Source organism: Capra hircus, chromosome 23 (assembly GCF_001704415.2).
Source record: "Capra hircus breed San Clemente chromosome 23, ASM170441v1, whole genome shotgun sequence".
In the NCBI taxonomy this organism is placed as follows: Eukaryota; Metazoa; Chordata; class Mammalia; order Artiodactyla; family Bovidae; genus Capra; species Capra hircus.
The window spans coordinates 16,271,685-16,295,007 of NC_030830.1; the positions used below are offsets into that span (position 1 = coordinate 16,271,685).

General features: G+C 50.0%; 1 protein-coding gene across 4 annotated transcripts in view; it reads left to right on the top strand.

Moving 5' to 3' along the window:
• FARS2 (phenylalanyl-tRNA synthetase 2, mitochondrial) overlaps positions 1-23,323 on the top strand; it is a 305,587-nt gene that overhangs the window by 61,720 nt on the left and 220,544 nt on the right. For all 4 annotated transcript variants that reach the window (XM_018039067.1, XM_018039069.1, XM_018039068.1 and 1 more), the window contains one exon: positions 15,421-15,580. In XM_018039067.1, coding sequence (XP_017894556.1) covers positions 15,421-15,580 — 160 coding nt within the window. The remainder of the gene's footprint in view (positions 1-15,420; positions 15,581-23,323) is intronic.

Here is a 23,323-nt window from a genome sequence, read left to right on the forward strand (position 1 = left end):
AGTGGAGGCAAGGAGTCTTAACCACTGGACCACCAGGGAAGACCCCACCTCCCTTTTTAAAGTAACCCCTGTGGCTCCCCACTTCCCCTGTGGGAGGGCAGGTCGGGGCCCCTCCGTAGCCACGCACTTGTCTGCAATGACTTGACTCTGGTGGAGTGGACATCCTTCATTTAGCGTCCATCGTGGTCCACCCTTGTTAGAAAACTGCTCTCATTCATCATCAGAAAATTCCATTTTCCTCGCTTTGATGCTCTCTCCCACCTTACAGATGGTTCATTAGAACCCTACCGTTCCTGGGCGGCTTTGCCGGGCTCCCCCGCCGTCACTCGCACCGCGAGCCGAGGGTAGCCTCTTTATTCTTGCTCTCCCCCCGAATCACTGTGCTGTCTTTCAGTGAATGACAGGTTTTATCCTCCACCATGTGGTTATCGGGTTTCCCTAATAGCCTCGTGCGGAGGGGCTTTATTGAAGGAGTTTTCATTTGGCCTTGATAGATTATGATCACCATGTTTCCCTAATCTCTTCTTGAAAATCTTTTAGAGGAAGGACTCCCCGTGTCAGAGACACTTAAGCTGAAATGGCTTTTCTTTTTTAAAAATTCTTTTTCTCTACCCAAATATTTATTTAGGTGTACCTCTTGACAGTGAAGCAGAAGGCAGCTGGTCACAGCCAGGGCCCACCACACATTGAACTCGGGTAACAATTGGTTGCTGGGGGACAGACTGGGGCTTGGAGACCCATTTAAAGTGAGCCCAGTCTTTGTGGCACTGAGCCCATCAGAGAATTAGTTCTTGCTTCCCAGGTGACGTTAGTGGCAAAGAACCCGCCGGCCAGTGCAGGAGACGTCAGAGATGCAGGTCCCGTCTCTGGGTCGGGGGGACCCCCTGGAGGAGGGCATGGCAGCCCACCCCAGTGTTCCTGCCTGCAGAGTCCCACGGACAGAGGAGCTTGTGGGCTACGGTCCACGGGGTCGCAAAGCATCAGACAGACTGGAGTGACTTAGCACACACGCATGGCAAGGTAGGAACGACGGCCTCTTCGCCTGAGGTCCCAGCGCTGACCCCGGCTTCCTGCTCGTGGCCTCCGGGAGCTCTCAGCACTTACCACCCTTACAGAGCTGAGGGTTTGTGCACGTCTGGGTTCCCCAGCTGGCCAGTCAGTGCCTTGAAGGTCACTCTTCCTTCCTTGTGCCTGGTCCTGTCTCTAGCCCAGGGTCCTGCGCCGAGTAGCAGTCAGTGGATGAGGCATTCAGATGCCTCCCTCGCTCTCCAGACGTCCACCGGGTCAAGGATGGCAGCGCACAGCGTCAAGAACCCGCTGGGTCACCGTCCACTTTACGCTCCCAGAGCTGTTACTCCTGCCCCAGGCTTCCCGAGGAGGGCAGGGCTGGACTGCAAGGCAGAGGCTGGCTGTGACTTGATCACGGAAAACTTAACATAGAGAATTATGAAGTGTAACACAGGGAACTGGGTGGTGAGGGGCTGGCAAGTAAGACGAGAACCCTGGAGAGCGTGGAAATAACAGATGTGGGAGCAGCGGCCGCCTGCAGAGGAGACCCCCCACCCCCTACACCACCCACCCCGGCCCCAGCCATGGCTCCCTGGATGGTATAGTGGTCTCATGCTGGTGGAATTGCTGGATGTCTACACTCTGGACTTGACTGGATATCTGGGGTACCAGGGGAAGCTGTTTCAGGGAAGGGGTCTTGCAGGAAGCCCTGTGCTGTGACACTGCCTGAGACGGGTGCTGGGGGAGACAGTTGGGGAACTGGCGAGCGGGGCGGGCTGCTTGCATGGCAGGGCAAGCGAGGCCCGAGGTTTCAGCACGAGCCCCTTGCAGCATCTCCGCGACCTCTACTGACTGAGCTGAACACCGCGCCTGCTGGCAAAGGACAAATGCTTCAAGAGCCCGGCTCGGTTTTCGCGGAGCAGTCAATGAAGGACTGGCTTGTCGAGAGGCTGTGGATTGATAACTGGCAGAGTCAGCTTGCTCCCTCTCCTGAGTGTCTAGAAGGCTTCAGGGAGGCAGGCTGTTATTCACCCAATGCAGGAGTGGCTGGGGAAAGTCACATTTAAGGAGGCAAAACCATCTGTTCTTGCCACTAGCTCAGGATTTCTGAGTGTCATTTCAGTAGTGGAGAAGTCCTCCAGTTCCTGGTCCTCAGTGCAGGGAATGTGTGAAGGACGGAGGGTGGTTTGAAGGCTCGTGCACCGGCGCCAACAGCATCCAGAGAGAATCGGGTGAGGGCTTCTGTCTCGTTCCTCCAGGGTCTCAGGACAGTCACTGACATGTCTGTTCCCCACTTGCTGTTGGAGACCAGCAGGGGCCTCGGTTTTACTGAATCTGCATAATTACAGTAACAGTATTTTTTGTACCAGCTCAAGTGTTGTGCGGAAGCAGCAGAAATATTTCCACAGTGATATTATGCTGTTTCACAGTAGACTTCACACCTCTCTAGAAACCACATTTCTTGGCCTGCTGCACATTCCTGAGAGCTATTGTGTGGCTGGTGGTAGAATTTCACGTCCTCAGCTTGGTGGGTACAGGTGGGGTGGGGGCAGGAGGGGGCTTCTTTGCCAGCCTCTGAGGGGCCAGCAGCCCCTGGCACTCATGTGCCATCAGACTGCACAGCCAGATGCCCGAGTCCGCCCTTGGAAAGGTGAAGGGTGATACCTGCCATTTAGCTGGTAGCATGCCTTTTCCTCGGCACTTTAAATATCCTCTCTCTGAGGCTCTGCCCTGGAATCTATTTTCCAGTGTCGTTCTCTTGACTCAGCCTGGAGTAGGTCTCAGTGAAGTCATAAACCTGTCCATATGAATGGGTTTGGAAGATAAAATAGACTTTTCTTCAACCAGATATGGCATCTAAACACAGGGCTTTTTTCCAGCATGTTGTTGTTCAGACGCTAAGCTCTGTCCAGCTCTTTGTGACCCCGTGAACTGCAGCATGCCAGGCCCCCGTCCTCCACTGCAGCCTGGAGTTGGCTCACATTTGTGCCCATCGAGTTGGTGATGCTATCTAACCATCTCATCCTCTTCTCATCAGGTGGCCCAAATATTGCAGCTTTGGCTTTAGCATCCGTCCTTCCAATGAATATTCAGGGTTTTCAGCTTTATTGAAACTTTACACAATATTTATCTGATAGATAGCATTTCATCAGAGCAGGGGTTTCTGACCTCCTTCTTTTACCATTTGAGACTGTGATGAGAGGTCTGGACAACCTCCACAAACACACACATACTTTGTGTATAGTCTAAGGGTATTGTAGGCCCCTGGATTGGATGGTGAAATTAGAAGTCAGTGTCCAAGGAGCCGTGTCAGTTTCCATGTTGCTAATTTCTCGCCTAAGTCTGTAGCAAGTTAGAAGAAACCTTTTTTCTAGCCTCGTAATAATTCTCTCTTCCCACTTCTGCTGTTTCTGTAATATTTCTCTTGGACCATGTTGCTGGGCTGGCATTGTGTTTGGTGGTGGATTTCATAGACAGACTAGTTAGTTAGAGTTAACTTAGCCGTAGGAGGGCGGAGAATGCGCCTAACTTGGGAATGACCAGGTGTTAGCCGTCAGGTTGATTTGAGGATTGAGTTGAAGTCAGGAGTTAAGGGTCAGAGGCTGCCTAGGACAGGTGGGATGAGTGTATGTGGGGGATGCCAAAGGGACAATTTTGAACTGTGGTATTGGAGAAGACTCTTGAGAGTCCCTTGGACTGCAAGGAGATCCAACCGGTCCATTCTGAAGGAGATCAACCCTGGGATTTCTTTGGAAGGAATGATGCTAAAGCTGAAACTCCAGTACTTTGGCCACCTCATGCGAAGAGTTGACTCATTGGAAAAGACTCTGATGCTGGAAGGGATTGGGGGCAGGAGGAGAAGGGGACGACAGAGGATGAGATGGCTGGATGGCATCACGGACTCGATGGACGTGAGTCTGAGTGAACTCTGGGAGTTGGTGATGGACAGGGAGGCCTGGCGTGCTGCGATTCACGGGGTCGCAAAGAGTCGGACACGACTGAGCGGCTGAACTGAACTGAAAGGGACAATTTCTGTGCAAATCTGAGAGCCTCTGTCGTGAGGCAGGGAACATTCCAGATCCAGAAAATGGAAGTAGTTCTGTGTTTAGAAAGCTGGTGAGGGCCTGGTGATTGGACTCAGGCACACAGTTGAGAGTATGGATCTTGTAGGGAGCAGGTCTTACCACTCAACCGAGGAAAAGTGACTCCTGGAGGCCTGTTCCATGTTGGGGTTCAGTCATTTGTTGTACGTGTTAAGGTTCCTGACCCAGGCTTAAAACAGGGAAGGGTTACACGAGACAGATGGAACATGGAACAAACAACTCCCATAAAAGGATCTTGAGTGGGAGATGGACTTCCAGAGGGAATTTGGGTTTCCACCTCCAGGGTGACCTCAGTATCTTTAGGACACGGACTCTTAGACGAGGTGAATGACTCCTCGGTCGAGTTGGCGCAGCTGTTTCACTCTTTCAGTGCAGAGAGAACTCTGTGGTAGCGGTCACATCTCACTTTGGGGGGTTTGGCATTGCGTCCGTGTAGAATATGTATCCATCAGTTTTGGCAATAGTGGTGTAAATTATTCTTATTTGAACTACAGTGTCTTAAATATAATTTTAACATCTAGTTGTTAATGTTGATTCCATTATGTGTTAATATAGGCTATAGTCTTTATTAAATAACCGGCAATAAATTCATCCATAAAACAACAATGCAACCAATAATGATTTTTTGTTGAAAGGTTCCACCAGCACTCAGAATCCACAACCAATCACAACACCCCTGAAGATGTAGGGGTGGTTTCCTTCTTGGAGTGATTTCAGCTTTTCAAACGTGTTCCAGGGCTTTTGGGTGTTGTCTATTTGCAGAAATCACAATTTTGCAGAGGAGCAGAACCAATAGGGTGTGTGTGGGTGTGTGTGTATGTAGAGAGAGGGAGATGATGAGAGATGATTTATACAAAGAGATTAATTATAAGGAAGTGGCTCACTTGCTCTTGGAGGCAGAGAAGTCCAGACCAAGGAGAACCGACGGGAGAGCTTCAGTCTGAATCCAAGTCTGAAGGCAGGAGGAGACCAGTGTCCCAGCTCAGAGACAGGCAGGCAGAGGGAAAGAATTCTTTCTTAGCCTTTATTCTATTCAAGTCTTCAGCAGACGGAATGAAGCCCACTCACCCGGGGAGGGCCGTCTGCTGTGTTCCGTCAGCTGATTCAGATGTTAATCTTATCTAGAGACAGGTTCATGGAAACACCCAGAAATAATGTCTAACCAAATGCCTGGTGACCCTGTGGCCCAGATAAGTGGACACAGAATGGACCTTCGCGCTCCTGGTCGGCCTGACTCTGTAGTGGACACTGAGCGCCTCCAGGAAGTTCTGATAACTACTCCTCACCTGTGTTCCATGGATACCACATTTCCGAAACTCCCCGTACACTTAGTCAATTACTAGAAAATACATGAAAGTGTGCTTATACATGAGGGTGCTGGAAGTGTGCAGCTACGCACTTCCCCCTTCAGGGGTGAGTTGAGGACCTGAGCTTATACATGAGGGTGCTGGAAGTGTGCAGCCACGCACTTCCCCCTTCAGGGATGAGTTGAGGACCTTGAGTTGAGGACCTGAGCTTATACGTGAGGGTGCTGGAAGTGTGCAGCCATGCACTTCCCCCTTCAGGGATGAGTTGAGGACCTGAGCTTTTGGGTTGTATCTCTCGGAGCTCATCTGTGCGCCTCGGCATCAGGCATGGGAAATGTTTCTGGGAGCAGTGCCTGTCTCCCGAAAACGACACCAGTGTGGGGGAGTCCAGTCCTGACCCTACGTCTCGCTGTCTGTGGCCTGAGACGAGCTCTTGGGCCACTCTGAGCCTCAGTTTCCTTCATTGTCCTTCGTGGACACAAGACCGCTCCTGAGTGTGGCTGGAGAGCCTGGCTGGTGACCGAGTCTGCTGTGCTCAGCAGATACCTGCCCCCGCCCCCATAACTGTCTTAAACAGAGATGCTGGCTAAGCGTTTGGCTACCGGTGTATCATCAGCATGAATCAGTAATCTCGTGGGACCTACTTTTTAGGTCTGATGTGCTTTCTGTTTTTAAGCCACTGCCGTCTTTTCTGTGGACTCATTAGTCATGTCTTACGTCGCCTTCCTTGCGGGGAGGCAGTAGGATTTAGACGGAGCCTTGCTTGGTCCTGTTGCGGCTCACCCGCTGCTGACGTCACCAACGAGCTGTCTAGCCGCCTGAAGAGGGAAGCGCGGTCTCCTTCCCTGCATCATCCGTCACCGGCTGGGGAAGACAGTGAGGGAGAGCACCATGTTCGCGGCCCCACAGTGGGCGAAGTTTTCTCCTCTGGTACATGATGGTTGTCGTGAGAACAGGTTCATGCCGGGTTGGGGTGTTTTTTGTTGTTGTTGTTATCATTGTTTTTTGCCTCAACGCATCCAGACATCGAACTTCGCATTTAGTTTGTAGGTAACTTGCCTGCTTTGACATTTCGAAGTGCCCGATGTGTTCTCTGTACAGCCCAGAGCTTGGAGAATATTAACGTAAGTCTTCCTAAGGAAATGGCGCCCCACGCCAGCGTTCTGGCCTGGAGAATCCCGTGGACAGAGGAGCCTGGCGGGCTGCAGTCCACTGGGTCGCCCGGAGTCGGACGTGACTGAGCACACACACGCTTCTGGCACTGGGGCCCCTAGGAGAGCCCGAGAGAAAAGCGCCGACAGATGCCCTCCTCCAGCCGTGTCCGCGTCCACCGTCCTTTGATGATGAAGCCCCAGGAGGCGGGCCGCTCGCTGATGGCGCTCAGCACGCTTCTGCGGGGCCAGCCTCCCGCGGGCCAGGGGCATGCCTCCAGGGAGGTGAAGGACGCGCCCTCCGCAGGCTCCTCCTGATGCTGGCGTCTGGGGAACACGCGTACGCCAGGACCCGAACCACCTCTCGGACAGGTTCGGCCTGAGTCGTCGCTCATGGAGGCTGGAGTGGGGATGTTCGGAAAGACCGCGTCGTCCAGGGCGGACCTGAGTTTGCTGTGGAGCTCTAGGGTGGGGGCTCCCGGGAAAGCTTGTGCGGAAGCCACCTGGAGCTGTAGCTTCTCGTCCTCGTGGCGCCCGGCAACCAGTGCTGGGTCCCCCTGCCTGGCGGAATTAGCTTGTCCACCTCCAAGGTGTTTTTGTAGCCTCTTTCGCCGCAGACGTTGACGGCTCCGCCTCTGTTCCTGTTACTGCCCTGGCACCAGCCTGGCGGCCGGGAGAGGGAGCCAGGCAGCTGGGGAAGGGGCAGCGTGCCCTCCGTGGGGCCCAGCCTCACCGCGTCTCCTCCCCTGCGCTCAGCACCGCACCTTGATTAATTGGCATGTGGTGTGTCGCCAGAAATCCGGGGCATGACAAACGCGATTCAATATCAATTAGCTGGAGCAGGAACGGACTTCTCACAGAAACCCCAGGACGGAGCTATGCTCGCCGAGGCCCTTTCCCTCACAAGTTTCCCAAATAATGAAGAGCTCGCTCAGGGCCCAGTTGTTTAAAGAAATTAAAAACTGTGGAAATTAGCAGCCGAAATCCACTTGGATGAGCCTGCTATCCCTTTAATACGTCTGTCTGTTTCTCTCACTAAGACATCCCAATCCTCCCTCCACAGTGATTTGAATACTTAATATTTGCTGAGATGCTTAAGTTGGATTTGAATAGCATAATTGAATTTTTTCTGCTGCATTCAGGGGACAGGAAGGCTTGGGAGTCCCTATGGCAAGACGTGAACGTGCTTATTTTTAGAAGTGATTCTTACATATTCTTCCATCCGTGAGCCAAGAATTAATAAGCAGCGGGGCTGCCAGGTAGAGGAGACTGTATTCATCAGAATCCCGGCTTTATCTGTCCCTCTCCAGATGAATGGCCTGTGCCTGGGGCTCAGAGCTGTTCTGGTCCGTGACGGGTTTGGGTTGAGCCAAACTGGGCATAGATCAGATGCCATGCGAAGCCCCTCCTAAACAGGATTGTTGTAAGGTCCTGGCCTTCGTGTAGCTTTGTGAGAGAGGCAGGTAAATTGGATGGTCCACACCATCTGGCCCCGGGAGACAGGCATGGCCACGGCACAGAAGGAAACCTGTATCCCTGAGTAGTCAGCGAAGGCTTCCATAGCATCTTAGAGAGGAGCTTGGCGCTCTCCAGGAGGGGCGGGCGCAGAGCTCCAGGGAGCGCCAGCAGTAGATGGGAAGGCTGGAGGACCCGGGCTGCGATGAGTCCTGGAGCGGCCTGGGCCCAGGGGCGCAGTGGGGAGGGGAGATGGACAGAGAGCTGTGAGCGGTTGGTGGAGGGCCTTCTGTGTAGCTTTTTGGAGTTGGAGCATTAGTTTAAAAAGAGTGAGGAGTCTTTAGTTTTTAAGCATACGAGGGATAGCATCCGCAGACACAGAACAGACCCTGGACACTGGGGGAAGGAGAGGCCGGGACGAATTGAGAGAGCAGCATGGAGACATATACACACCACGTGCAAGAGGGAGAGCCCACGCTGTGCTCCGTGACAACCTAGAGGGGTGGGATGGGCTGGGAGGTGGGGGGAGGCTCAAGAGGGAGGGGACACATGGATGCCTACGGCTGATTCACCCTGATGTCTGGCAGAAACCAGCACAATATCATGAAGCAATTTTTCTCCAGTTAAAAATAAATTTAAAAAAGAAACAGCCAATGCAAAAAAAAAAAAAAAGGATGTCATCGGTTTAGCAGTTTAGAAAAATCTGCCAAATAGCTGGTGGAAATGGAGAAGGGTAGGGCAAGACTGGTCTTGAGATTATTTATAATCATCTAAGAACCAAGGCGGCTCAAAGCCCCCAAAACAGCAGGGACAGCAGATCGGAAAGGGGAGACTCCAAGGGCAAGGCGGGCGTTACTCGGTTTGGTGGCTGCATGAGGGGAAGTGAAGGAAAAGGGGAAATAGCTGGAAAGGATGCCTGGGCTGCCGCGTTGGGACCATTCCCAGAGTCAGGGGTCACAGAAGGAGAGGTGTTTGGGGTGGGGTCCAGAGAGCTAGTGGACTTGGGACACGCTTGGGTGGAAGTTCTCCCGGCGCGCGTGTCCAGCAGGCAGGCGCGTCTGTGTGTTGGGGGTGGAGACGCAGACGCAGGCTCCATCATGGGTGGTGGCTTGGCTGCGCCCATCTCAGGCAGAGTCTGCAGAGCAAGACGGGTACAAGCTGGAAAGAGGCCTGCAGAGCAGAAATACTTAACGACCAGAAGGAAGGAGAGGAGGCCGTGAAGAGAACTACGGAAGCGCGGCCAGTCTAACTGCGAAGAGAAGGGCAGTCTCAGCAGGAGACGGGGTGGAGGGCGTCTTGCTGGTTTTGCGGGCCATTGTATAAAGAGAATGGACCACGCTTACTGAGCAGAGAGAGCCAGGCAGAGGTCAAAGGTCCCGGCGCCGTGGTGGTGGGGGGCGGTTTCCAGGTGAGAGCGGTGAGGACGGTGTCACTGTGAGGCATTAGTGGCACCTGCAGCCATCAGGAGAGGCTGTGCGTCTCATTTTTTGGTTTTTAATTCAAGGTGGGCCTGAAGAGCCTGATTCTTTCCTCTCTGTGGCACGGGGCCAGCCCCCAGCCTGTTCCCTGGGCTCAGGTACCGCAGCGGGAGAGGTGGGGTGGTTTCCTCGGCACCACGGTCCAGCTGAGATGCAGTGAGCGTGGGCCCTTGGGCATCCCACGTGCCTGGCGCGTCCTCCTTGGGTTCCTTGAGGGCCCTTGTGTGTTCAGAGCCCCCGCCACATGGGCGTTATTTTGGTTCTTCTGTGCTCTGTCCTCATCCTTCAGAGTTTCGTGCAATGAGCAGCGTGACTAACCCACGTCTCTTCCTCCCGGAGGGCTTCTGACCACCTCTGGGTTTGAGCAGCGTCTCTTTCTCTTTCCCACCTGCATGAGGGTTATTGCTTTGTCTAAGCTCTCGAAGCATTTCTTTTCCTCGTTTCTCCTGCTTTTTCCTTTGCTTCTCTCCCTTCCTTGGATGAGGAGGGCAGGCTGAAATACCCCGTGTCAAGCACTGGTGTTGTGATAGGAGCCACAGGCTCACCAGCCTCCCTGTGCCCGGTGGTGCCCTCGACCTCCACGTGGCCTCCACCACCCAGCGCCTCCCTGTTACTGGGGCAGCATCGCTGTAGCTCACGCGCGGTTCCAGAGCGGGCCTCCTCAAATAGCCCGGCACCCTGAAGCTCATGCACACTGGAGGATACTCAAAAAGCAAACTTTTAATTTTCCTTCTTTGAGGGATCGATTGGCCCTTGTGCAACAATAATGATTTGGTTGGGACAAACCGTCAACTGTTTCATGGAAGGTGCCCACCGCTGCTCCTCTCTGCTCAAGCCTTCCGTCCACTCCTTCATCCCATCCGTCTGACTGGAGGCCCTCTGACCACAAGCCAAGTTGACGATCATGTGTATGCTGTCAGGGGAATAAGAGGGGAGCCCAGAAGAAGGGATCAGGGGCCAGAGTTTGATTTCCGTTCACGGTTCATCACTTGCTGTGTACCAGTGGCCGGTTAACTTCTCAAAGTCTCAAGTTTCTTATCTAAGAAATGGGGGAAAGAACAGGGTTGTGAGAATTGAATGAACCCCTCAAGGAGTAAGGTAAGCCCGCAGTAAGGTGGCAAATTAGTAAACGAGCAGTAACTGAGCCAAGAGCGGTCCACACCGCTGCAGCAGCAAAGTCAGTTACAGGCTCCTTACATCTGCCCAGGAATTCAGAGGGGGCAGGGCGGGGGCGGGGGGATGTTTCATTAGTATGCAATGTGGACTGTATGGATTAAACCAGTGATCAATGCATAATTCTAAATGGTTGAACAGGAACATGGCTGCCTTGGGAGCCACGGAGCAGCCTTAAGTAACTGCCTGGAATTCTGCTGGCATTATAAGCCCCGTTTATCCTTGGCTGCCCGTCGGGTTTTGCATAGATGTGTGTTACTCTTCTGACCATTTGCCTTTTTATTTGTGTTTTAAATGTATGTTTGAAGTCTGGGCCGTTTTGCAAAAATCCTTTGGCTTTCTAAATTTCAAGTTTAATTGGCTTTTGCAATCCATTTTTATTCTTAAACCTGATTAGAATTAATTTCCGGCACCTATTCTTTTCTCATTTGTGAACTACCTGCCCTGGCTTCTGCAAGCAGTTCTAGTAGGGGTGGAATTTGTATTCTGGGTCACTGAGGCTTCTGAAAGGACACTTAAGAAAATGTCAGAGGAATAGAGGAAATCCTAGTGGAAAAACAAATGGCACAGCCTGTCGTGTGCAGTTAATGGGAATCTAATTTAGTTTCATGGCCGGTGGATGTCTCTCAAACAGAAAGCTGAGTGAAAGGCAGCCACTTCAAGCTCCCTGGAATCAGGGGTTTCGTCCCTGCGTGGTGACCGCTCGGCTGAGTGGTCTCAGCTTCGCTGGGTCTCCGCCGCTCCCGAGTCTGTCCCCTTGCTGCCGGGTGGCTCGGCGGCTCTCTCGTGCCCCTTCCAGCACCAGTGTTCCACTTCCTCTGAACGTGAAAGCGCTGACTTGTTGACATGTGTGGTTTTTTTTCCTCTCCTGTGCTGTATTATGTGGATGGTATCATGAATTACTGCTTTTCCTTCTTTCAGAATTTTCCAAACTTTAGTCTTTATTGTATGAGTATTTTCTTTGTTCTGCCTAGACACTGTAGATAGTAGTTTTTTAAAAGCAGTAAAATATTAATGTGATTCCAAAAGTCAGAACTGTATAAACAATCTTCCTTAAAGAAGGGCCCCTCCTGTCTCCGCCCCCTTCCCGCAACCTCCTCTTCACTCCGCCTTTCGCGGTTCCTTTCACCCTGCAGTCTGCTCCATTCCGCTTTCTAGTAGGCAGCCAGTCTCATTTCTGTTTCGTCATTCCAGGGGTGTGTGTTTATTTTTGTTTTATGCGAATGAACAGGTTCATTATATAGATATTATATATAGTCACTTACATAGAATATATTTATTTAAATATACTTTGGCCACACCAAGCAGCTTGTGGGGTCTTAGTTCCCCAATCAGGGATCAAACCTGGACCCTCTGTGAAAGCGCAGAGTCCTAACAACTGGACTGCCAGGGAATTCTCAGATTCATGTATATTGTATTATTTTCTCTTCTTTCTTGCATGAAAAGTACCATAGTGAGATTGCTTTTTCTACATAGTGGGGCTTGATAGTTCTAGTAGGGGTGGAATTTGATGATAGACCACATATCATTTCAGAGTGGTCATCCTCATATTTTAATTAATGGTATGTCTTTTAAGTACTCCACTGTATGGATCAGTCAGTTCAGTCGCTCGGTCGTGTCTGACTATTTGAGACCCCATGGACTGCAACACGCCAGGCCTCCCTGTCCATCACCAACTCCCGGAGTTCACTCAAACTCGTGCGCATTGAGTCGGGGATGCCCTCCGACCATCTCACGCTCTGTCGTCCCCTTCTCCTCCTGCCCCTGATCCCTCCCAGCATCAGGGTCTTTTTCCAGCGAGTCAGTTCTTCACATCAGGTGGCCAGAGTATTGGAGTACTGTATGCATAGTCCATAGTTTATTTACCTTCTCTCTTTTTGTGTGTGGACATTTCTTTGTTTTTCAGTACTTTGTAATTTTAAATAATGCTACGGTGAAGACCTTGTTAGGCATATATTAATTCTGGAGGTGTATTCAGGGTAAATAGCCAGAAGTAGAAGAATTAGGTCAGGAGAGGAATACAAATGTAGTTGGGCTGGATACTGCCAAATTTACCTCCAGGATGGTCCCACGAGTTTTCACTTCCATCCGCAGTGCGTGAGAGTTCATCTTTTCCCAGGCCTCACCAAAAGAACGTTGTCTTGCTTCTTAATCTCCACCAGGCAGCAGCTGAAGAGCAAAGTGTCGGTGTTGTCTCAGTTTGCGCTTCTCTGTCTGAACCCCTTTTCACAGGTTTAAGGGTCGTTTTCTTTTTTTTTCGGTGAATTATCCGGTCATGCATTTCTCCCATTTTTCTATGGAGTTTTCGGCCATTAAACCAGTGAGTTTATTCCACTGCCACTCTCTCTTCTTCCACTTTTGGGTTACACTGTTTCTATTTTGTCGTGACATATAGAAAAAAGAGCTCGTTAGTAAGACATTCCCTAGGCTTTCGTATGTTTAAAGCTCTTACTATGGATCTGGTACTGAAAGCCCAGCGTTGCTGAGTGTAAAATTCTTGGTCCGTGTATTTTTTTTTTTAATTGAGTTGTTTGAATATGTGGCTTCACCATTCCTTGTTTGTATGCTGTTTTGGAAGTCTGATGCGAGGTGGGTGGCTTTGCCTTTCTAAGACGTTTGATCTTTTTGCCTGGAGACCTTGAGGATTCTTTCATCGCTGAGGTCTAATGCTTCTGCTGGGATGCGTCTTTCATTTGGTCCTTCAGGTACCGTCTTACCTGCTGCTGCTGCTGCTGCTGAGTTGCTTCAGTCGTGTCCGACTCTGCGACCCCATGGACAGCAGCCCGCCAGGCTCCGCCGTCTCTGGGATTCTCCAGGCAAGAACGCTGGAGTGGGTGCCGTGTCCTTCTCCACCTGGTTCACGTGTATTCTGCTTCCCTGTTTTGTTTTCCCTCTCGCCGACTCCAGTTACATACGTGTTATTTCTTCTTTGCCTGTCTTCCATTCCTGCCGCCTCCTCTCGGATTCTTCTTTGTCTCTTTGTCATTTTCTTGGTTATTTCCTTGTTTCTCGTCAGGTCTTCTCGTTAAGTCTTCACTGAATCATTCCTTGTGTATCTTGTGATTTAGAGTTCAGTTCTGAGATGATTTTCTTTCCCTTCTGTTTCTTTCTTGAGTTCACAGTTCTCTGGTTTTTGTTCATGTTTGTTCTAAACATCAAGCAATTATTTATCTCCCCAAATGCTTGCTCGAGCACATTTAATGTCAAGTATCATCTTACACTTTTCTTCCGCTTCTTGGATTTCTTTTATTCGGGAAGAGGGTCATCAGTTGAGCTGTTTTGAGTGGGTTTTAAATTTTTAAAGACTCTTTCGTGGTAATTTTCTATAGTGCTGTAGAATTATTTCTGTTCCTTTTTGTGGATTTTTGGTTGAAGGTTTTGCAGCTCTCTGGTGCCCTCTTCTGTTAGTGTAGCAAAGTGCGGAATCTTTAGTGGGATTTTTTTTTGTTTTAGAGGGAGGTGGGGAATGGTTTTATAAAGCCTCTAATTTTTAAGGTTTGTTTTATTTTGTGAAGCACTAGGCTTTCTCTTTCATTTCTTTTGCGACTCCTTACCTAATGGCCCAAAAAATATCTTTTACCGTCTTTTGCCCCTTTCTCTGCCATTGTAACCATGCTTTTCGAAAACCGTGGTTTCAAATTGAGCGCACATTTGAACCGCTTTTCCGTGGTCTCCGATCAGATCTGCCAGGACACTCTTCGGACTGGAACACTCGCCCCTTCGGGCGCTGGTTTTAGGTCTCCCGGCCCTCACTAGCCCCGTCTTCCCTCCCCTCCTCAGCTTGCGCTCAGTTGCCTCCGTCTTGAATCCGTCTCCCTCCTGGGCGAAGACCTGCTTTGTTGTTAAAGACGGGAGCATTTTATACAGTGGCTAAGCAGCTTCGGACTGGTGACAGCTGTGATTAGTGATTGGTGATTGTGAAGACAATGTATTCAGTCACTGCAATGTGCCAGGGATTCTGTGCTTCTGCATTATTTTATTTAATTTTCATAAAGTCTCTTTTCATCCCCACTTTTTGAACCACTCCCTGAAGCTTAGCTCCTGTTAAGCTTTTTGGAGTTTGAAAGTGAAAGTCTCTCAGTCGTGTCCGACTCTTTGTGACCTTATGCACTGTACATGTCCATGGAATTCTCCCAGCCAGAATACTGGAGTGGGTAGCTGTTCCCTTCTCCAGGGGATCTTCCCAACCCAGGGATTGAACCCAGGTCTCCCACATTGCAGGCAGATTCTTTACCAGCTGAGCTACCAGGGAAACCCGAATTTTTTTGTAGCTTATTGGACAGTAAATGGCAGAAACACATTTCCAGCCTTGTCCTGGCCTTTGGGGTCACAGGGCAACAAGTCCAGGGCGCATCCAGCCTCAGAGGTTTCACAGGACTTCATGCCTAGACTGTCCTCTCTCACCTGGTCTCAGGTCACGTTGTAAGGACAGTGCACGCCCGGTTCACTGGTATTTCCAGTAGCCCGGAGGGTCATGTATCTTGTAAGGAAATGGCGTGTGAATAAGTTGGTGCAAAAGGAAAAGAGGTGATCAGCACGATCAGAACGGTGTCTTTAATTCCCTAAAGACTGTCCATTACGTGTGGCACAGGGCCTTGATGAACGCTGATACCGAGTGAATGTCAATTTCATTGTGTTCACTGATGATAAGACTTGCTGAGTTTCGTTTCCACATTGTGGTTTTTGATGTGGACTGGTGAAGATACTGTTTTTATTTATTTGCATTATTCCTCTTGGTTTACAGTTATTTGCTGGCATAAAAGATGGAGAAAACCTGCAGCTTTTTGAACAGAGTTCCCGCTCTGCCCATAAGCAAGAGACACACACGCTGGAGGCCACGAAGCTGGTCGAGTTTGACCTTAAGCAAACACTTACCCGGCTTATGACACATATCTTTGGAGACGGTAGGTCCTAAATACCTTTGTCTTTGGGGGCTTAAATATTCAAGAGTTGTCATCTTCCTGAAATCATTAAGCCTACTTGTGTCTAGAGTTTTTGGGCTAAGTTGTAGTTGATGGTTTCAGTCCTTAGAGAGATAGAGCTTATGGATTTCCTGGTTCATTCCATGCGAGGAGCAGGAGGATATGAAAATGGAATTAGCTGGAGAAAGAAAAATGATTACAGCTTTTGATAAGAATGGTAATGAATTGAGATCAGTCTCATCAATGGAGAGGAAGTGAGCAGGCTGATTAATGTCGGAATATTAATAGAGTATCACTGGTCAGCCCTGATCGATGGGGCAGGATTCTTCACTGTGTGAGCGAGCCCAGCGGAAGACTTTACACTCTGACATACTGATCACCACTGTCAGCAGCAAACTACCAACGGCTTCCTGGAGGGAGACAGTGCTTTTAAGGTGTGGATTCTCACTTTAGTCACTTGATCTTCATGCTTTCTCTGAGAAATTTTACCATTTCCCTTTCCCCTCCAACTCTTTCTGATTTTGTTGAGATAGTATTTTTGTCTGTTTGTATAAAGATGTAAAGAAAAGGGGAGATTGTTCTTAATTATGACCTAATTTTTTAAAAGGTTTCGTTCATTAATTAATGACTGCCGGCTCTGCGGGCCTTTGTGCCGTGCGGGCTTTCTTCCGTTGCGGTGCGCGGCGGCCCCTCTGCCGCCCTGTGCGGGCTTTCTTCCGTTGCCGTGCCTTCTCCGGTTGTGGAGCACAGGCTCTTGGGCTCAGGCGCTCGGCAGTTAGCTGCAGCCCGGGGGCTCAGGAGTTGCGGCTCACGGGCTCAGCTGCTCCTGTGACAGGTGGCGTCTTCCCAGATCAGGGATCAAACCCATGTGTCCCACAGAGGCAGGCGGGCTCTTTACCACTGAGCCACCAGGGAAACCCCTGGGATCTGCATTTAAAAAATGTTTAGACACCAGAAGCCCTGCGTGGTTAGGATCCTCTTTTATTCTCGTACTCTTGTGAGCTTCTTAAAAGAACAAGTTCTTTATTGAAGTGCGATCAACAAAAAGTGAACTGGATGTATATATCTAGAGTGTCTGTCAGCTAAGTTTGTATGCAATAAACAACATATTTACACGGTTTTATATCTCGACATTTGTGTACACCCGTGAAACCACCAGTAACATCAAGCTAGTCAGTGGGTCCGTCACCCCCCCAGGTCTCCTCTGATGCCTGGTGGACTCTCCTTCGTGCGTTTCCTGTATCTCCTCACCCCGGGCAACCAGAATCTGCTTCCTGTCACTGCCGGTTCGTTTGCTCCTTCCAGGTTACGTGGGTGAGTCCTGTGATGCGTGTTCTCCCCACCCCCCCTCCGGCATGTCTCACGTAGTGTGATTATTTGCGGGTTGATCCGTGTTGTAGCGTAATGTCAGTAGCTCGTGCCTTGTTTTCTGGTGAGCAGTGTTCCATCCTGCCGTTGCCTGTCCTTCTGCTGAGAGACACTGGGCTTGTCCCCAGTTCTTTTGCTGTTCCAGGTAAATCCGTGCATATTCACGAACACGTCTTTGTCTGGACTAATGCCTTCATTTCTTTTTGTTAAGTGCCCAGGAGTACAATCATTGGATCATTTGAGGTGAACTTTCACTTTCTCGGGAGCCGCTAAGCTGTCCAGTAGCACATGAAAACTGCTTGAGCTCCAAGGCGGCCAGTGCTGAAAGTTTAGCCATTCCAATAGGACAGGAATGATTTGTCAAACAAACATTCGGTTACATAAGTAACTCTTCCAAAGGAACAAGGAAAAATCAACCTGTGAGAGAAGCGGGTGATCCTGAAGGCAACAGGTGACGTGGTTATTAGCAGAATGACTCCTGAACATGTGAAGAGATGCTCAGTGTGATGAGTAATCAGGAGAAGCACGTGAAAGCTACCTGAGCCGCCCTGAGTCGCTCTTCATGTGTGAGAAAGATGAAAACCCAACAGCCAGATATAAGCCTGGTCTACAGCACACAGCCTGGGCCTTACCAGCCGTGTGCAGCGCTGTCCCCCTGGGAAGCTTGGCTGCTTGCTCACTCGCTCGCTCCTCCTGTGCGCCTCACTTTCCCTACCTCTAGACTTCCCTACTTCTGTGTGAGCTCGAATATGCAGTTAAAAAGAGTCTGATTAAGATTTATTAAGCTAAGGTTTCTTCAAATGTCTTGACTGTTCATGTACTATTTAAGAACCCACTAATAACCCCATATATTGTTTATAGACATATATATATTTTTAAAAGTACATCAATTTCATGCTAGTGTCTTTTTCTCGGAGGCAGAGAGTGGTATTACGGAGAAGGTCCAAACCAGGCTTTCAAGTGTGTTCATAGGGTTCTACTAAAACAAAAAGGAAATGAAGTTAAATATGACAAAACGTGATGATTTGATAAAACTGAATAGCGAGTGTGTAGATGTTTGCCGTTTTCTCTTTCTGTCTCTTTGTTTGGAATACTTCGTGTTAAAATGGTGTAATGTAATTGTGAGGCAGGTTTCAGATGGAGATTGCTGATGCAAAAATCTTTTTATAGCCAGCTTCTCTTCACTTTCATGATAAAAGATAGGAATTGTGATATTTTTAGCAGTAATGTAATCCAGTTAACACTGGAATAATACAGGGAGATGGATTGTGCTGTTCAGGGCATTTTCGAGACAAGTAATGGTAAAGGAATTCTAACATCTCCTTGAATACAAGGAGATACAAGCAGTCCATCCTAATGGAAATCAGCCCTGAATTGGAACGACTGATGTGAAGTCGTGATACTTTGGTTGCTGATGCAAAGAACTGACTCACTGGAAAAGACTCTGATTCTGGGAAAGACTGAAGGCGGGAGGAGAAGGGGAGGACAGAGGATGAGATGGTTGGATGGCATCACTGGCTCAATGGACATGAGTTAGAGCACGCTCCGGGAGATGGTGAAGGACAGGGAGGCCTGGCGCGCTACATGGAGTTGGACACGACTGAGCTACTGAATAGCAACCATTCTAACATTTTAGGGAGATAGTAGTCTGTCTCAAGTCGCTTTACAAAAAATTCGGGATCATCTTGATTTTTCTGTTCTCAACCTATGAAGAAAATGGGTTTTAAGCCCTCCTTATTTATATCTTGCTACACATTTCTATCATCACATGATCCCTCATTTGTGAGATTTGTTGTTGTTGTTAGTTGCTAAGTCATGTCCAACTCTTTTCTGACCCCATGGGCCCCCACCAGGCTCTCTGTCCATGGGATTCTCCAGGCAACAATACTGGAGTGGGTTGCCATTTCTTTTTCCAGGGGATCTTCTCAATCCAGCCCAGGGATTGGACCTGTGTCTCCTGTACTTAGCAGGTGAATTCGGATCCTTGACCACCGAGCCACCAAGGAAACCCCTTGTGAGGTTAGGAAGCTGCCCGGCAGTTACGCGGATGACCGAGGGGTTCTGAACTGGCGGATGGCTTCCTTTCTCTAACAGCTAGCATTTGTGTTTCTGCTACTTCTTTGTAATTTTTCGTTCCTTTTGCCCCCCTCCCCTTGCTTACTCTCCCGGCCCCTCCACCTGGGTAATTCTCACTTATCCTCTGATTTCACCTCCAGTGTCCTCCAGCCAGGAACCCTCCTGGAGTCTGTGCTGAACTCCGGGGTGCGGCCTCTTCTGCGCTCCTCTGAGCTCCCTCGGGTGGGTTTCACTCTGCTGGATTTCCACCGTGCTGCAGGCGTCCCCCTACTGGGTACATGAGACACAGTCCCAGTCTTTGTGCAGCTGGGAGTGTGAAGTCCCCTCCTGGGGAGGCCCGAGTGTCAAGGAAGCGTGTAGGAAAGGCGGCTCCTCCGGAGTCCAGCCAGGAGAGCTCCGAGTGGGGGACGTCTGAGCTGCCTTAGTCACTGAGAGCGAGCATCGAGCTGGACCATGTGAAGGACTGGAAAGAAGAAAAATGCGGCCACGTGGAGATGGCCGCATGGAACCAGAAAAATTACATTTAAGTTCTCTTTGCTCCTCTTGCTCTGAAGTCTTGAACTAGTCATTTAGTGCTTTAGGTCTTAGTATTTTTAAAGCCCAAGATAATAAATAGTACTGTTTCCCATGAGAATAAAGTGAGATAACATATGTGAATAGGGCCCTTTAAAAAGATATTAAATGCATGTGTAAATATGTAAAAAAGGAATAAGGAAGGGCAGGAAAATGAAGGCAATCAAAATGGGGCCGTACAATCAAAGAACAATAGTTACGTTGGCCTGTCTGTGTTTTGCCTAGTAAGATGAGATGTAAACTTATGCCAGACAACAGCATGGAAGTTCAGACTGGCATCGATGGTGCCCTAAAAGTCTTTCTGGGCTCCAGCAGGTAATTAAGCAGGCATGCACACTGCCGGACCGTGTATATGTTACAAAGATGTTCCCAGGGGTCCTGAGGATATGCATTCCTTTGAACGTAGCCTTGAACTTTCCTTTGTCTCATTCTTTACATTTCTATGTGAATAGCTTTCAAAACTGAGCGTTGAGGTGAAAGTGTCCAGGTAGCTGTTTTCCTTATAAAAGACCATTCCCGCAGAATATGAGTTTTCTCATACACCTCTTATGCCCATGGCCAAGAATTAAGAATCTCAAGTTTTGAAACAGCAATGAAGTTATAGCATCTCTATTTCAGGCAAACATTTACTTTATTTTTAAAATGCTACTGGCTTAGACTTTTAGGTTTTAGATTTAAGACAGATCGGACTTACTGTTTCATAAATCTTCACACTTACTTTTTGTTCGTGAGACCAGAGTCAGCAAAGTAGTAGAGTGGCAATAAAGTATCCACCTGCTCCGAGACTGCGTCTTGTCCTTGGCACTGAAGTTGGTCTGTGAAAAAGCCGTTCATTTTTTCTTTCCTTCCAGCCCTGCGATCATCCTTAACCCCATTCACACAGTTGCTGAACACCTCCAAAATCCTCCCTTGCCCAGCCTGGTGCATCTTTGCGGGGTATCGCTGAAGGGTTGTTGGGGCATTTGTGTCATCCGCTGAGATGCTTCTCGGGGGAGGGGAGGTGCCCTCACACAGGCTGACGCTGTGAACTTGAAGAGTGAGGGGCTGTGTTACAGGGGGCGGGCTGTGTTGCCCTCACAGCGCTCAGGGGGGTGTGTTTGCAGCTCCCTGGGACCTGGCTGAAGGGACGTGCCACGCTCTGACTTGACGCGTTTCAGGGGGTCATTTAGTTGTTTTATTTGGGGTAGGGTTGCTAGTTACTGAGAAATGTCTCAGTAAACCTTCTGGGTACAAGCCATCTGGACGTCTTTTAGAGCGGCGGTCCCCAGCCTTTTTGGTACTGGGGATGGGTTTTGTGGAAGACAGTTTCTCCACGGACTAGGCAGGGGCGAGGGGTGGTTTGGGGATGATTCAAGCGCATCACATCTCTTGCGCTCTTTATTTCTAATCTAATGCTGCCACTCATCTGACGGGAGGCACCGATCCTCACCTGGAGGTTGGTGCCCCTGGTTTAGAGTAATAATAGCCGTAGTAGTGATGATGACAGGGAGAGATAGTAGTTAACAGTGTCCGATGCTGTACTAAGCTCTCACACGGAGTTTCTTTGTTCTGACCTGCATCTGTGACATAGGTGTGACTGTCATCTACAGTTTTAAGGTTCGGGAGCCCAGACACGGAGCGATGGAGAACCAAGTAGCCACACGGCTCCAGGGTAGCCTGAGGCCTGGCTTGAGCCTCCTGGAGGCTCAGATGGCCAAGAATCTGCTTGCAGTGCAGGAAGTCCAAGTTTCATCCCTGGGTTGGGAGGATCCCCTGGAGAAGGGAATAGCTACCCAGTCCAGCATTCTTGCTTGGGAAATCCCACGGACAGAGGAGCCCGTGAGCTACAGTCCACGGGGTCGCAAGGAGTCAGACACGACTGAGCGATTGACTCTTTCGCTTTGAGTCCCCTAATTTTTACTTCCGAGCCTGTGTTAAGATGTTAGCTCTTTTGAAAGGGGAGAAAGAAGTCATTTCAGTATTATTTCTGACACTGATGTTTCCCAAAGCCATGATGTTAAAAAAAAAAAGGGGGCCTCCTCCTGGGTGTTGCCCATGACTCTGTAGCTCTGACTCCCCTGTAGCTGCTCTGGATAGAGCCCTGCCCACGACAGCATCTTCAGGTGCATTTCAGGCACCAAAGAGCACGCAGAAACTTCAGATTCAGTCCTTCCTTAATCAGCTGATGATCAGGAGCTGCCTGGGCAGGCCTCACAATTATTCAACAACTCTTTTTTAATTTATTTTTATGGTCCAAGTTTTTTTTACCGTTTTAAATTATTAGTGTTGTGTTCCTTTGTTCTTGAAAAACAAAATTAAAAATTACAACATACTATTTCCTTGTGGCAGTTTGTTGTTATTACAGCTGCTTTAGTTTCAGGGTTGTTTTTTTTTCCCCCCACTCGCCAAAGCAGTTGATTATTTTCTGCTAACATTTCAATTGCACCAGCGTCCTAAGGCTGTTATAAGAGAGGTTATCCGTTTAGAATTGGAAAGAGAGAAAATAACCTGCAGACAGCTTTTATGCTCATGGAATTCACTGACATTTTTTTAACTTTGCTAAATTGTTTCCCTCCATCTTGTGCCGTCTGTAGCAGATGGTTTCTTTAAGAGCAGCTCAGGTAGGGCGGAGGATTCCTCACATTTTGGTCTCACTTTCTGTCCTTCTGGGCTTCCAGCCTGTCTCCCTGCTGAAGGCTGACATTTCCCTGTAGGAAGCACGGGCCCCCCAGCTAAACTAGACAGTTTAGACGAACGCATTTGAAGGAGAGACGGACTGTGATCCCCTGCTGCTGGCCGGATGCGTTGCTGTGGACGAGTCGCATCTCTGTGTCAGAGCCCAGCAGGCTCTGCGTTGTCCGTGAGAGGCACTCCCCACTGCCCATCCTGGGACCTAGCTGTGGGCGAGTCGTGTCTGTCTCAGAGCAGCCGCAGCGGTGGCTCCTCGCCCAAGGGCACGCCCTCCCCAGGGCTGTCCGCATCCAAAGGCTAGCTGTGGCCGGAACCTGAAGGCCCAACCTTTGGGCCCCAGCCCGCTGCTCCCTTCCGCTTCACTGCCCCGCTCCCCAGTTCCCAGGGACTGCACGCCAGCCCCAGGCCCCGAGCTCTCTGGACCTTCAGTCCAGCAGAGGTTCGAGGGCCTCTCAGATGCACTCACAGCTCTGATGGGGACGCACCTAGGGCTTGGCTCTCTCCAAGCCTACAGCTCTTCAGAGCTGCAGCCCCAGGCGTGCTTGATGATGGCTTCGGTCCCCTTCTCTCGCCAGCAGGGAGCCCCTGCCGTCCCAGCGTTTGACCGCAGGCCTCTGGCCTCGCTTGGATCCCAAGCCAGCAGCGTGTGTTCCTGCAGGGGGCGAGCTCCTGGCGTCTCTCCCGATTGCGGACCCCGAGCCCAGCAACACGGAGCTTTGCCCTCTCTGCCCGTTTGCTTTCCCGGCCTGTTTCTCTCCAGGGGAAGTATTTCTCTCGTTTTGATCGCAGCCGGCCTTTGCGGTTTTCTCTGTTCTATCATGCCTGTCGTGGTATGTGGGGAACAGGAGGCTGACGGTGCGCTCTTGGCTGGGGGCGCTTGGCCCGGAAGCCGAGCAGGGTCCGTCTCCACGGTCTGCCCAGGGGAGGGCAGCGGAGGGCCGTGCTGCCCACCATCTGGTGCAGAATTCTCATCTCAGCGTTTTCTGACTGTAAACGTCGAGGAGAGGTATAAGCTGGCACGGCTCCCGCGTCTGTGAG